Source organism: Lagopus leucura, unplaced genomic scaffold (genome assembly GCF_019238085.1).
Source record: "Lagopus leucura isolate 7727_CA_CO unplaced genomic scaffold, USGS_WTPT01 Super-Scaffold_100057, whole genome shotgun sequence".
NCBI classification, from domain to species: domain Eukaryota; kingdom Metazoa; phylum Chordata; class Aves; order Galliformes; family Phasianidae; genus Lagopus; species Lagopus leucura.
Window position 1 is genome coordinate 283,092 of NW_024962303.1, and position 14,003 is coordinate 297,094.

Consider the following 14,003-nt stretch of genomic DNA (forward strand, 5'->3'; position numbering starts at 1 on the left):
AGACGGGGGGACGAAGGGACCTAGAGCACACGGTGCAGGGCTGAGGCAGGCTGGGTGTCCAGCGGCCACCAGAGGATGGCAGCAACCAGAGGTGCCCAGGACCAGGCAGCCCAACCCCAGACACGGGTGCTGCACCCAGCAGCCGGTAACCACGGCAACATCAGCATCGTGGTGCTCACACCCTGAGTTACAAACCACTTCTGGCTAAAGAGATGCATGAGACCCCAGCCTGGCTGCTGTCACAGCACTGATACCAAAATCAGCACCATGGGAGCAGTGATGGGATGCGTCCCTACTCAGGCCACAGAGCACCCCAGCCCCACAGGCTGCAGAACATCCCCCAGCCCTTCATTCAGTCTCCCACCACACCATCACCACAAGTGCTTACTGTCATCATAGCTCTTTATAATAAAGATGTATTTACACAGAACAATTCTTTACAGACGTGACAGACGCGGTGACCAGCAGGGCCCGGCACCGCTGCGGCCCTTTTAGGGTACATCAGTGCTTCCTGCGGAGCCCCAGGGGGTGGGAACCCCACAGGGCAGCTCACACGGGGTCAGCATCACAGGAATAAATAGACCCCTCCAGGAGGGGATGGGGCAGGGCCCCACGGAGAGCTCCTCCGCCAGACAAAGTGCTTTACGCAGAGCCCCTGGACCCGGCACACCAGGATCGGGGCACGGGGCACTGAGAGAACACGGTGCCAGAGCCACCAGGGACAGCTGCAGGGAGGTGATGCCGGCTCAGGGACGAGCAGAGCAGGCAGTGGGGATGCATCCTTGGAGCGCTGGCGGCGGTCCTGCAAGGAGAGCAAAGGCCGTCAGGATGAGCGAGCTGTGGGCAGCGCCACGCGTGTCCCCTCCACGTCACTCACCTCCATCAGAAGGGCATGGGGCCCTTATGGGACAGCCGTGGCCGGGGACGGCGGAGCCTCCTCCACCCTCCTGGCCGCCGCACGTTCCCACGCCGCGCACCCCGTGGCCGCACCAGCGTTCGGATGAGGCCGTCCTCAGGATCCATCCCGTCCAGCCCCGCTCCCAGAGGCCCTGGGGATGGCAGAGCAGCGTGAGCGGATGCCCTGCCCACCCGTGGGGTGGGGATGCTCCAGGAGCTGGGCAGCATCTCCTCAATCACCCTCCCGGCAGGAGCCACGCGCCCAGAGAGCGAGCGCTTCCTGCAGCCAGATGGCCGGGTCACCTGCACGGTGCCACCGCTGTCACCACAGGGCACGGCAAAACCCCGATCAGGCTTCGATCTCAGCCCCCCACCGCGGAGCCACACAGCTCGGGGTGACGGCGGAGATGCTCCGGTACCTCCAGCACGTGGATGGCACCAGAGACGGCGCGGCCGCCCCCCGGCACCCGGTGGCACAGGCGGCTCCCGGCCGTCGTTCGGCCTCCCTGCCTTCGGGACAGTCCGCGGTTTGTTGCCACCGTGAAAAGCGCTTTGTCCTCTCCCCCCCCCCACTCCCGGGGATCGACGGCTCTGCCTCCCCCCGCCCTCCCCGACCCCGCACGGCTCTCAGCCCCGCACTCACCCGCGGACGCGGCGCTCAGCGCGAGGCAGAAGAGCAGCAGCAGCGCCAGCAGCCAGCGGCGCGCCGCCATGCTCCGCCCTGCGCGGGGACACAGACACGCGAGGACACGGACACGCAGGAGGCGGTGGCCCCGCTCCGGGATCGCCGCATTTGTAGGCGGTGAGAACCCGGCCCGGCCCCGCTCCCGCCCGGTCATGTGGCCGCCGGTACGGGGGAGGGGGGTCCGCAGCTCGCCCCGCCCCGCTCCGCCCTCTCAGCGCTGCAGCCCCCCGGGGTGCCCAGGGGGTGGCATCCGAAGGGACGCGGGGAGCGCCGAGGATGCTCGTGGGGAGGGTCGGCCCCGCGATCTGCCGGGGAGCAAAGGGAGGGACTTCAGAATGACTGAGGTCGGCAAAGAGCTCTGAGCCCACCCTCCCCCCCCCCCCCACGCCCCCCGCATCAGCCCGCAGTGCGGCCGGGGGTGGAAGCCGGGGGGAGCTGGGGGTGCCGGTGCCAAACCACTGAGTGAGGAGTCGTGGCGGCCCGACGGGGTCGCGCTGTCTGAAAAAGGGGGAAAGAAAAAGGAAGAGCCAGGAAGCTGCAGGCCGGGCGGTGTCACTGCTGTGCCCGGTGTGCTGCTCACGGAGCAGATCCTCCTGGAAGCTGTACGAGGTGCTCGGAGAGCCCAGAAGTGATGGGGGAAGGACAGGAGCTGCTGATCCCCAGCGCTCACGGTGCTGGTGGGCACGGACTGATGCGGCTCACCCAGAGCTTTGGGGATGTCCTGCTGCCTCTGCACGACAGAGATGTGGATGTGGCAGATGGAGAACTGCTCAGTGGATAAGGACTTGATTGGGTTGCACCCAGAGAGCTCCACAACTCTGTGTGCAAGTGAGGAGCAGCAACCAGTGGTGTCCAGGGCTCCTGGGGGGACCAGAGTGATTTAACAGCTCTGTGACAAGGACAGGAGGCTGAGCACACCCTCAGCAGTGCTGCAGATGTCACACAGCTGAGTGGTGCAGTGGAGGAACTGGAGGAGATGGATGCCATCCAAGGGGTTCTGTGGGCCTCATGTGGGCCCTTGTGAATCTAATGAGGTTTTAATGAGGCCAATGGGCTGCACCTGTGTCAGGTCAAACCCAGAGGTGGGTAAAGAGGAGAAAGAAAAGTTCCTGGAGAGGAGCCCTGGGGGCTGGTGGGTGAGAGGTTCAGCTGAAAGGGGGATTTTGCATCAGAGGTAAGGTGGAAATGCTTTGCTCAGGAGGAGGGAAGGGGGGGGGCTGTAGGCAGCCCCTGGAACATGGCAGAGGGCACAAACAGCAGCACCAAAGGCTCCCCTGCCTGCAGGAAGCATTCCTTTGCTGTGTGTGGGGCAGAGCAGTGTGGGGCACAGCACACAGAGGGGATGGTGGGTGTCTGTTCTTGGAGGTGAGCTCCATCAGGGTGAGCTCCTGGCATGCTGCTTGGGGTGTCCTGCAGTGGGACCTTTCCAGCTTCAGGTGCTCCGTGCCAGTGAGGGCTGTGGAGGTGCGAGATGTCTGCACAGGGCCTCCCAAAACCACCTCTGCACCATCACTGGTGTGGTGACCACTGATGTGCAGCTGGACACAGATGGGATTTTGCTGGCAGATAAAGCAACAGCTTTGCATCCCAACAGAGCTGCAGTGCTCCAGAGCTGCTGTGGGTTCAGCTGGAGGTGGGTGCCCTGTGCTCTTCCGCAGCGCTCCGCATCACCGATGGATCCCCAGCCCCCTTCACAGGGGATTTCCCCTGGACCCCAATGCTCCTACACCACCTTCCGCATTCCTGGGGTCCCAGGGGTTCCCTCCCTCCCTCCCACCCCACGTCCTGTTTGCTCGGGTGCATCACCCCGGCCTGAGTCACCCCACAGCCCCGCAGGTGGCGGAAGGCTAACAATAGCCCACAAAGGGAGGATGTCTCCCCCAAGCCTTCCTCTGGGCCCGTCGTCGAGGAAAGCTCCCGGGGGGGGGAGGGCCGGGCCCCACCGGACGCACAGTGGATGGGCTTCGTCCGGTCGAGGCCGCTCTAGAGCTCAGAGCAGCCCCCGGTGAGCGGGTCGGAGTCCCTGGGGATGGCTGGAGGAAGAGGAGGAGGAGGATGTGCAGCATCGTTAGCACGTTTTGTTAATTAGCAGGACGGAAGCGAAGCGATGCCTGATGGTCACCGTGGCAACCGCATGGCGCATCCTTGAGAAACTTTGGTTGCTGTGATGATTGCAGGGACCTCGTGGTCACCGTGTGCCCCCACCCAGCCCCGTGCAGGGGCTCCTGCACAGCCCAACTGCACGGGAGGACCAACAGAGGGTCTCCGGGGTGACAGCGGCCTGGCCGGGAGCATCGGTGACATGCATATGCCCGGCCTCGGCTCGGTGCCGTTCACAGGGGCAGGATGGCTGTGATGCCTCCGGGTCCCGCTGTCGCCTCGCCTCCGCGCAGCGCGGGGACACGGCCGGGACCTGCGATGCGGTCGTGGTGCCATCTCGTGGCCGACAGCTTCGCACTGACACTGCGGGACGGTGCATCGGCAGGGCGGGCTGCTCATAAAGCGGTTCGTTGTTCATTTCCTGTAGGACCCACCCGGCATCCCGCCGTTCTTCGACCCCGGTTGGAGCCGCATCCCCACCCGAAGATCCCCATCACCCCCGCAGTCGCGCTGCGCAGAACCCGTCCCGCAGGGGTGTCCCCATAGCGGGAGGACATCGCGCCCCACCGGCGCGGCAGGATTCGTCCTTTCGCTGGATGTGACCTGGGGAGCCGAGCTCTGCCCTTCTCCATAGCGGGGCCGGAGGACGGCAGCACCGTACCCTCACCCCGTGCTGCTCAATGTCACTTCCCTCCAGGCCGACGGCACGGGCGGGCTGAGCGGGATGCAGCCGTGAGCGGCCGTGCGTTCCATCCCTCTCCCCCTGGCAGGTGGTTTTGGGGCAGTGCAGCCCCCCCTGGTTCGCCCGTGGCCAGCAGGGACGTGCCAGGCTGAGCTGGCACAGCCGCACCTCTGCTTCCGGGAGATCTTTGGACTCGGTGCTGATTGAGCTGTTTGCTCTTATCTGGTTATCTAGAGAGCAGAAGCGCTCTGTGAAGAGGACAACGACCCCCGGTCTCTGCCCGGGGCCTCGGCATCCCTCCGCCCAAGGGGCAAAGGCGCAGGAGGAGGGACCGGTCGCTCGCTCCACGGCACCAAACGTCCCCTCCGCGTCCCGCAGTGCGGGGACAGCCATGCCGCCCTCCCGCTGGACAGCAGCCTGGCTGCTCCTGCTGCAGGGTACGGGGCACGCATCGCTGCGGGCCGGGCTGGGGCTGAGCAGGAGCCCGAGCTCCCGCTGAGGCTCAGAACCCCTCAGGTTGCTCCGTGGGACGCTCGCAGCTCGCCGTCTCCCCCAGGACCGACATCAGGGACTGCTCCGTGGACCCCCCGGTGAGCCCCTCGCGCACAGCCTGCGCCCACCCTGGGGTGCTTCGACGGCCCCCTGCCCAGCCCCACTCCTGCCTGTCCCTTTGTGCCACCAGTACCTGCCTCCCACGGCCACCAACAGCTCGGCACAGCTCAGCGCTCTGCGGGACGCCATGCGTGCCCATAACATCCACGCCTACGTCGTGCCCTCCACGGATGCTCACATGGTGAGGTGCCATCCCCACACACGCCGTGCTGGCTCTCGGATCTCCTCTCACCTCTCCATCCCATCCCCAGAGTGAGTACATTGCAGACAGGGACGCCCGCCTGGGCTGGCTCACCGGCTTCACCGGCTCTGCAGGTGGGAGCATCTCTGCTGGGCTCTGTGCCCAGCCGTGGGGGGATGTGAACTGCTGGGGAGTGGGACTGGGGGAGAAACGATGCCTGAGACCTGCTGCCCCCCAGGCACCGGCGTGGTGACGGAGGACAGAGCAGCCCTGTGGACCGACAGCCGCTACTGGACGCAGGCAGAAAGGCAGCTGGACTGCAACTGGGAGCTGCAGAGGACCAGTCAGTGCAGGGAGGTGGGGGTGAGGGGCTGCCCACTGCCAGAACCCCCCCCCCCACACAGCTCTGCCTTGCAGCGTGGATTGAGTCCATCGGGACGTGGATCATGGAGTTGGTTCCTGCAGGGGGGAACGTCAGCCTGGACCCCTTCCTCTTCTCCATCGGTACGGCAGGCTGGCACCGAGGGGATGCTTCCTCATAGGGTGGTTGCTGGGTGATGCAGCCCCGTGGGCCACTCTCCCTGCAGACACATGGAAGAGCTACCAGGAGGCCCTGCAGGGCTCCGGCATCACCCTGCTGCCCATGGAGACCAACCTTGTGGACCAAGTGTGGGGCAGCCAGAGACCCCCTTTACCTTCCGGCAACATCTACAGCCTCCCAGAGGAGTTCACAGGTACGCCTCCCACCCATCTCTGCTCGCTCAGAGGAGGGCCATGCACTGAGCCCCCCCCACCTCACCCCAGGGAGCAGCTGGCAGGAGAAGGTGGCTGGGATCCGGCAGCAGATGGAGGAGCACACGCGGAGTCCCACAGCTCTGCTGCTCTCAGGGCTGGAGGAGACGGCCTGTGAGTAGAGCACCAAGGTTGTGGCACTGCCCCAGGGGCATCAGGGTGGGCACAGCTCTGATGTCTCACCCCTGGCAGGGCTCTTCAACCTCCGCGGAGACGACATCCCCTACAACCCCGTCTTCTACTCCTACACCCTCCTGACCACCACCAACATCAGGTGGGCAGTGGCTGCTGTGGATCTCACCCCAACCCTCCTCCCTTATCCCATTAGATTCCCCCCCCCCTCCACCCGTTCCCCACGCGCTCCTCACATCCTGCAGCGCCCACCCCATCGCATCCCACCTCCAAGTCCTACATCTTTCCCAGAATCAATCTCACCCCTCCCAGTAAAACCCAGCGGTTCCCCCCCAAGCCCCCCAACCCCTCCCCCCCATCACCATACCCCTTTCCCAGCCTGTTTGTGGACTCTGCACGGCTGACAGCGGAGGCTCAGCAGTCGTTGCGCTCCGGCTGCCCGGGGCCACTCTGTGTGGAGCTGTGGGACTACGGGCAGGTGAGCACCCACCTCCATCACTACGCTCAGGGCAACATCACCATCTGGCTGGGCACTGAATACACCACCTACGGCCTCTACAGCATCATCCCCCAGGTGAGGTTCACCACGAAATCCTGCCGGTGGGGCTGGGGGCAGGGGATGGGTTGGCCGTGTCCCACCGTTGTCACCTGTGCAGGAGAAGCTGCTGGAGGACAGCTACTCTCCGGTGATGCACGCCAAGGCTGTGAAGAACGCCAAGGAGCAGGAACTGCTGCGAGCAGCCCACGTAAGGCTGTGCCCATCCCTTCAGCCAGCTGCTCGGGGGGGGGATGGTGACACCTGCCGGTACCACGGAGCTGCCCACAGGTTCGGGATGCGGTGGCTGTCATCCAATACCTGCTGTGGCTGGAGAAGATGGTGCCACAAGGGCTGGTGGATGAGTTTTCGGGTGCCCGCCACATCGATGCCCTCCGCTGGTCGGTGCCTACCTGGGGGAGCAGCCGGCATGGGGCAGCAGGGACCCCCCCGCCACGTCCCCCTTCCGCTGCCTTCCAGGGCACAGCAGCACAGCCACGGGCCCAGCTTTGAGTCCATCTCTGCCAGCGGGCTCAACGCGGCGCTGGCACACTACAGGTGTGGGGATGGGGAGGGAGATGCGCTGTGTGGGGACGCTTCGGATGGGTTCTCACCTCTCCCTTTTCCCCAGCCCAGCCAACGGCAGCAGCCGGCAGCTGTCAGTGGATGAGATGTACCTGGCGGACACCGGCGGGCAGTATCTGTGCGTAGAGCTCCCTGTCCCCTCTGTACCCGCAGAGCTGTGGGGTGATGGGGACCCACTCGCATCCCCCTTTGCAGGGATGGCACCACGGACATCACACGCACTGTGCACTGGGGCACACCGACCTCGCTGCAGAAGGTGCTGGCGCTGTGGGATGGTCCCCGTGCCGTGGGGGCAGAGGGATGCCCCACACACCATCGTGCTCAGCCCCCGATTCCCTTCTAGGAAGCCTACACCCGTGTGCTGATGGGCAATATTGACCTCTCCCGCCTCGTCTTCCCATCTGACACAGCTGGTGGGTGTGCAGCTCGGTGTGGTGGGAGCAGAGCAGGGGTCCCATTGCTGCTCCCAGCTCTGTTCCACCTCCTCATCCTCCAGGGAGAACAGTGGAGACCTTTGCCCGCCGGGCGCTCTGGGAAGTGGGGCTCAACTATGGCCATGGAACCGGGCATGGCATCGGCAACTTCCTCTCAGTGCATGAGTGTGAGCACTGGGGGTGGGAGGGGGTGGGGGGGGGGGAAGGGGGCACGCAGTGTCCCAGTGAGCCGTAACCCACCTTGTGTCCCTCACAGGGCCGGTGGGCTTCCAGTCCAACAACGTGCCGCTGACTGCAGGCATGTTCACATCCATCGGTGCGTGCGTCCAGCCGGCTCCTGCTGCCTTGGGGTTGTGGGGATGGTTGTGGGGCAGTGCCAAGGGTCCACAGCTTTCTGCCCAGGGGTGGGATGGGGTGGAGGTGCTGCCGGGGCTCAGGATGTGCTGGGCACTGTCCCCAGAGCCTGGCTACTACCAGGACGGAGAGTTCGGCATCCGCATCGAGGACATCGTGCTGGTGGTGGAGGCACAGACCAAGGTACTGCTGTACCCCTTCCAGGACTCTGCATGGGGCTGGGGGGCTCGGGCATGGCAAGGGGCTGGCAGTGCCACGGGGGCTGCAGCCACTTTCTGACCTTCCCCGGCAGCACCTTACAGGGGAGAAGCCCTTCCTGACCTTTGAGGTGGTGTCCCTGGTGCCCTACGACCGCAACCTCATCGACGTCAGCCTCCTGTCACAGGAGCACGTACGGGAACCAGGACAGGCAGAGCTGAGGTGGGCGCACGGGGCTGGGGTGGGGACGGACACTGAGATGGAGATGTGTCTGCCTGCAGATCCAGTACCTGAACGCCTACTATGAGACCATCCGTGCACGTGTGGGGCCGGAGCTGCAGCGGCAGCAGCTGGAGGAGGAGTACAGCTGGCTGCAGAGAAACACTGAACCCTTCCCACTGAGCAGCGCTGCCTCCACCACCACCGCCATGCTGGCCATCACCTCCCTCATCTCCGTGCTGCTGGCCGAGCTGCAGGCCTGATCCTGCCACAACAGCCAGGGACGATTCTTCTCCCTGTTGCTCATTTCCTTGTTATGTCTTTTTTTTTTTTTTCTTTTAATATTTGTTCTTTGCACTTAAACGGTGTCAATGCTGGGTGTGTGCATCAGTGCGCCGGGGCTGTCTGAGCGTGACCCAACCCTGTGCCCCATGCAGGGGCTGGCCAAAGTGCCCGGCAATGGGACGTGATGGGCACGGTGGGAACCTCGCCCTCTCGGGGACGCGCGGAGCCCAACAGCAGCGGTGGGGATGGGTGCGAGGGTGTGAAAACGGCGCCGCTCCGGGGCTCTGGGCAGGGCAGCCGCTTCGAGGAGAGCTTCCTTCCTCCCGGCCCAGGCTGCGCGCCCCGAAGCTGAGCGGCTCGGAGCTCTCATGTGACCGCCGGCTTCCTGTGCGCTTCCCAGCTGCGGTGCCGACGCTTCGGTCTGTGCCCCGCCAGGCGCTGCGCCGTGCTCCGGCACCCAGCACCATGCTGCGCCGAAAGCCCTCCAACGCCGGCGAGAAGGAGCCGGGCCACAGGAAGGTGAGCACCGGGACCGGCCCGGGGATGGCCGTCCTTCACCGATGGGACTGAGGGCTGAGAGCACCGGGTGATGCGGTCTGCGCGTCCGGGAGGATGGGATGGAGTGGGGCAGAGGTGGCACTGCCAGCAGCCGCCAACGACACGCAGCCCCGCGAACGCACGGCTCGGGCTGGGAGCTGAACGTGCAGCCGCCACCAACCAGCGCCCGCACAACGCGGGGCGGCAGCAGGGCTGCATCCTCGGGGCGCAGCTGTGATGCGGGGCTGGGGATGCTCAGACCCCTAAACGACTGCGGGCACCCGTGGGGTCGTGCTGGGGAAGCAGCAGCTCCCTCTCTTCGCCGTTCTCTGCAATGTGGGCGGCCGCTGCCGTTTCCTGCCGGGGGGATGGCGGGGCTGCCGGGCACGGCTCCCAGCAAGGTGTCTGCGGTCGAGGCAGCGCGAGGTTGCAGCCCCATCACGTGCATCCGCCGCTTCCTCCGGCAGCTCTGCACCGGCACGGAGCCCTCCGCCTGCGGGCAGGGCCTGCAGCAGCAGCAGCAGCAGCAGCACCGTTGCTCTTTGTTAGTCTCCGTTGCAGGGCGCTCCCCGGCAGAGCGGAGTGCGCAGCATCCGACGGAGCAGGGCTGCCCTGCAGAGCCCCGCTGGGCATCCCCACCGCTCTCACTTCCCTCTCGCTCCTTGGCTGCAATGCTGCTGAGGGTGCAGCACAGGGCAGGGGGCCCCCCTGTGGGGCCCCGGCCCCGGCCCGGAGCTCGCGGTTTGCCAACGCTGTGCCAGTGCTGTTGCAACACCGGCTCCTCCCCAGCGTGGGGCCGGCTGTGCAGTGAGGCCGTAGTGCCAACTGCAGTGCCGGGAGCTGCTGTCACACAGGGATGCGGAGGAGACACTGAGAGCTCACAGTGCAGGAGCAGAGAGAAAATAAAATGGGTGCCTAGTGGAGCTGGCAAAAAGAAGAACCGTGTGGGGAAGTTGCAATGCCATGGTTGAGGGCAATGCTGCCACGCTGGGGGTGAGCAGAGAGCCTCTCCCAGCAGCACAAAGAGCCCTCACCCCCTCCCCACGCCCCCAGCTCTCCCTGCAGCGTTCCAGCAGCTTCAAGGACTTTGCCAAATCCAAAGTCAGCTCCCCGGTGACAAGCGAGAAGGAGTTCAACCTGGAGGAGAATGTAAGCGTCTGTCCCCACCCGCAGTCCTTCTCCAAGTCCCACGTGCCATGGGGCACCCAGGGGCCAGGCATTGCCCTAGTCTGGAGCCTTGGGAGCCCCCCATGCCCTCCCCTCTCTGTCTCCCCGCAGATCCCCGAGGATGAGCCCAGCGGTGCAGGCTCTGAAGAGGCGGCTCGGGGCAGCAGCGGTGGGATGAAGCTGGGCAAGAAGTGGCGGGCCGTCATCTCCCGCACCATGAACCGCAAGATGGGCCGCATGGCCGTGCGGGCGCTGGCTGAAGGGAAGGTGAGAGCGGGGCTTGGGGCTGTGGGGCAGCCGTCCCCGCTCCCCAGCACCAAGCCCGCTCCCCACAGCAGGCGGAGGTGGAGGAAGAGGGGTGTCCATCTCCCCTGCCCTCAGCTGGCGCAGAGGAGCCGAGCCACGAGAAGATGCCGCTGTCCTACGTGGAGATGGAGGAGGACGCGCACCCGTCTGTCAGCCGCCAGCTGTCCAGCGGTGAGCACAGCCCAGGCCCCAAGCGTGGCCCCGAGATCAGCACCAATGCTGAGCCCTCCCATCCCCTTGCAGGCAGTGAGGGGCTCAGCCCCAGCTTCACCAGCCAGGACAGCCTGCGCTTGGAGGACAGCAGCCCAGCCTACACCGGGCCCTTCTGCGGCAGAGCCCGCGTACACACCGACTTCACACCCAGCCCTTACGACAAGGACTCTCTGAAGCTGCGGGTGAGGGCCAGGGGGTGTCTGGGGATGTCTAAAGTGAGGTGGGCACGGTGGTGGGGGGCTCAGGTTGGATGTCACGCTGCCGAAGCTGCGGTGGGGTCACCATCACCGGTGTGCTCCAGATTGTGGGGATGTGGCACTGAGGGACGCAGTGATGGGCACGGTGGGGTGGGCTGGGGATCTGAGAGGGCTTTTCCAACCCAAATGATGCTGTGATTCCTTGGATCAGAAAGGGGATATCATCGGCATCATCGAAAAGCCACCTGTGGGCACCTGGACGGGGCTGCTTAACAACAAAGTGGGCTCCTTCAAGTTCATCTACGTGGATGTCATCCCTGAGGAGGCAGCCCCCACCCGCAAGAGCCGAGGCCAGGCCAAGAGCAAGCGGCTCAAGCCCAAGACCCTCCATGAGCTGCTGGAGCGCATCAACCTGCAGGTGAGGGCTGGGGGGGGGACAGGGACTGCAGTGGGGCAGGGGCAGAGCCCACCCAGCCCATGGGGGATGGTAGGGGATTACATGGGTAGCCCAAGAGAGCAGTAGGGATGGGATGGGATAAGAATCGGAGCACCATAGGAAGGAAAAGAGGAGCCTCCGTTCTGCTCCCGCACTCTCCCATCCTCTGGGTCCCTCTGCTTCGTGCCTGAGCGTGGCTGAGGACAGAGGGGATGCGTGAGGCTGGATCAGGGCTGGGTTCTCCATCGTGCTGCTCCCTGCTCCAGGAGCACACCTCCACGCTGCTGCTGAACGGCTACCAGACTCTGGAGGACTTCAAGGAGCTGCGGGAGACCCACCTCAACGAGCTGAACATCACCGACCCCCAGCACCGCGCCAAGCTGCTCACAGCTGCTGAGCTCCTCCTGGATTATGACAGTAAGGGCTGGGCAGGGATGTTCCACGCTAGCTCTAGCCTTGGTGGCGAGGAGCAAGCTGATGGCTTGATGTTTTGTCCTGTCCCCCAGCAGCAAGCAGTGATGCGGAGGAAGGGGACGGCACCACTGAGCAGCATTCGCCCTCGGAGCCCAAGGGGGACATTCCCCGGGACTCGGGCTGCTTCGAGGGATCCGAGACCCTGGATAGCAGCCGTGAGGAGGCCGAGCTGCCGAGCCCTGAGGGGCAGCTGCAGGCTCTGTCCCTGGCAGAGTCCTCCTGAGCCCCCGCCGTGCTTTACAGGCTCTGGTGTGGCAGTGGACAGAGGGGAGAACTCGGTGGGGTGTGGGTGAGCCCCAGGGATGAAGCCACACTGCAGGACTCTGTGTGACTCAGGTGTGCTGCTCCAGGACGTTCTGTGCTGCCTCACGCCACCATCCCACGCTGCAGGTGCTCCAGGCACTGCGGGAGAGTGCCAGAGATGCTGCAGGTCTGTTTGCCAGGGCTGCGCTGCCCCATTTCATCCACAGCTTCAAGAGCTCCTCTGGGAGCTCACATCTGCCAGGCCAAAAAAACAGCAGCGCAGAAGAGCCTGTAAGGACAGGGATAGCATGGACAGAGCAAGCACAGCACTGAGCAAATCAAGCAAGCAAGCAGAGGCATCGAGGCAGCATTTCTACCAGCAGGACTTGGCTTTCCCCAACCACCATCCTCACACAGCCAAAGCAGACGGAGGAAGGTGTGCAGGAGCTTCAGCCGAGCCCTGTGAGCAGCCCAGCAGGGTACCAGGAGGCAGCCCATGTTTCAGAGGGGCTGTGAGGAAGGGGGCTGAGCACTGTGCTGCCTGAAGGTGACCCCACGCAGGTCCCCACACTTCCCACAGCCCTGCAGGACGCGACAGGCTGGTCCCTCCCAGCATCAGCTGCTCCAGGCATCCCTGCAAAGGGGTGGAGGAGCTGCAGCACCACCGGGGCAATGAGCTGATGAGGAATGTGTATCACCTGTAACCAAACCCTGGGGTTGTGGGGACTGCAGCATTCAGACAGCTCAGGCCTTCACAGCTGCGTTCAGTCACCTCCAGCTCCCACACTGTGGGACCACTGTGGTGGATCTCTGAGCCTCAAGTTTGTTCCTTTACGCTTGATCCCAATAAATGCATGCTCTGGCCTTCAGCCTGCTTCCTACCTACCCCAAAGGCTTGGGGAGAGAGATGGGGACCGAGCAGTGCCTGTTCAGTGAGGCTGCAGGCAATTTATCTTCCCAGGACCAGCTCCTGCTGCACTGGTGGCCACGTTCAGGGGAACAGCAGGACGCAGGTAAGACAAGGGCTGGCTCCAGCACTGCATGGATGTGTGAGGTGCACGGGGGGACGAGGAAGGAAGCAGCTCGCTGGGTGAAGCACAGACAAACAGAGGCAGAGGCTACAGCTCAGCCATTTTCCAAAGCAATTAAGTTTCCTTTGTTGTTAAAAAAAAAAAAAAAAAGAAGAAGAAGAAAAAACAACCCTCACCCTACCCCCACTTCCTTCACAAGAACCTGAACAGAGCAGACAGGAACCACAGGTGCAGGCAGCATCCGTGACAGCCTAGCAGGCAGCACTTGACACACTGAGTTAGAAAATAGATTAGCACACCCCCCAAAATACACTTTTTTTTTTTTTTTTGCAATGAGATTTGCCCAGTAAGAGCATTGGTGCAGGCAGGAGAGGTGTGTAAGGGCAGTGGGGCCGCTCCAGATATGCAGGGAAGGACTCAGAGCTCCTTCCAGGCTGCTGCAGGGACCAGGCTGCCCTCCTTTCTGTCTCACATCACTGCTGGAAGCAGCACGATGCGGGAGGACAGGGGATGAGGGGGGACTGCAGCACGGAGCACACCCACATGGGAGGGAGGGCGAGCTGCTGGGACACAAAGACACCTTCCCTCCAGCTCCAGCCTCTGCAGGGCCCCAGAAAGAGAGAGCTACAATTGGAAATGGGTATCAGGGCCTTCACCACCTCTCCTGCTTCCTCGTGCAGCAGGGCAGTGCGACGGCTCTGAACGCCG

The 14,003-nt window shown here is 64.2% G+C and overlaps 3 protein-coding genes across 5 annotated transcripts; 2 read left to right on the top strand and 1 right to left on the bottom strand.

Moving 5' to 3' along the window:
- Nucleotides 1-397: 397 nt before the first annotated feature.
- APLN (apelin) lies at nt 398-1,736 on the bottom strand. Its single transcript, XM_042886477.1, has 3 exons — nt 1,541-1,736; nt 878-1,049; nt 398-802 (listed from the first exon to the last, which is right to left on the bottom strand). The coding sequence occupies exons 1-2, from the start codon at nt 1,734-1,736 to the stop codon at nt 883-885; spliced, it is 363 nt and encodes a 120-aa protein (XP_042742411.1). The 3' UTR covers nt 398-802; nt 878-882.
- A 2,264-nt stretch (nt 1,737-4,000) lies between these two features.
- Nucleotides 4,001-8,769, top strand: XPNPEP2 (X-prolyl aminopeptidase 2). Its single transcript, XM_042886364.1, is given in 23 exon segments — nt 4,001-4,087; nt 4,599-4,694; nt 4,696-4,801; nt 4,881-4,954; nt 5,047-5,157; nt 5,228-5,291; nt 5,396-5,500; nt 5,575-5,661; nt 5,745-5,891; nt 5,962-6,063; nt 6,142-6,223; nt 6,460-6,655; nt 6,738-6,827; nt 6,908-7,017; nt 7,097-7,174; nt 7,248-7,319; nt 7,397-7,457; nt 7,545-7,614; nt 7,698-7,802; nt 7,892-7,951; nt 8,096-8,172; nt 8,282-8,380; nt 8,469-8,769. Coding segments are annotated over 23 exon segments (2,280 nt in total). The 3' UTR covers nt 8,670-8,769.
- Nucleotides 8,770-9,050: 281 nt separating this feature from the next.
- On the top strand, nt 9,051-13,133 carry SASH3 (SAM and SH3 domain containing 3). 3 transcript variants are annotated; one of them, XM_042886440.1, is made up of 8 exons: nt 9,051-9,210; nt 10,282-10,377; nt 10,507-10,662; nt 10,731-10,872; nt 10,945-11,096; nt 11,323-11,529; nt 11,814-11,964; nt 12,057-13,133. In XM_042886440.1, exons 1-8 carry the CDS (start codon nt 9,157-9,159, stop codon nt 12,242-12,244), a joined length of 1,146 nt encoding a protein of 381 aa, XP_042742374.1. In that variant the 5' UTR covers nt 9,051-9,156; the 3' UTR covers nt 12,245-13,133. The 3 variants fall into 3 exon arrangements, with proteins under 3 accessions (XP_042742374.1, XP_042742373.1, XP_042742372.1); XM_042886439.1 differs by having other exon boundaries at nt 10,734-10,872; nt 12,054-13,133; XM_042886438.1 differs by having other exon boundaries at nt 9,052-9,210; nt 12,054-13,133.
- Nucleotides 13,134-14,003: the final 870 nt, after the last annotated feature.

Bases quoted from the DNA above. Each gene is read 5' to 3' on its own strand.
- APLN (XM_042886477.1), bottom strand. From the start codon at position 1,736: ATGACCGGGCGGGAGCGGGGCCGGGCCGGGTTCTCACCGCCTACAAAT. The intron at 1,050-1,540 runs GTGAGTGCGGGG...TGCCATCCCCAG, and splicing joins GCTGAGCGCCGCGTCCGCGG to GGCCTCTGGGAGCGGGGCTG.
- SASH3 (XM_042886438.1), top strand. From the start codon at position 9,157: ATGCTGCGCCGAAAGCCCTCCAACGCCGGCGAGAAGGAGCCGGGCCAC. The intron at 9,211-10,281 runs GTGAGCACCGGG...CCACGCCCCCAG, and splicing joins AGGAGCCGGGCCACAGGAAG to CTCTCCCTGCAGCGTTCCAG. The intron at 10,873-10,944 runs GTGAGCACAGCC...ATCCCCTTGCAG, and splicing joins CAGCCGCCAGCTGTCCAGCG to GCAGTGAGGGGCTCAGCCCC.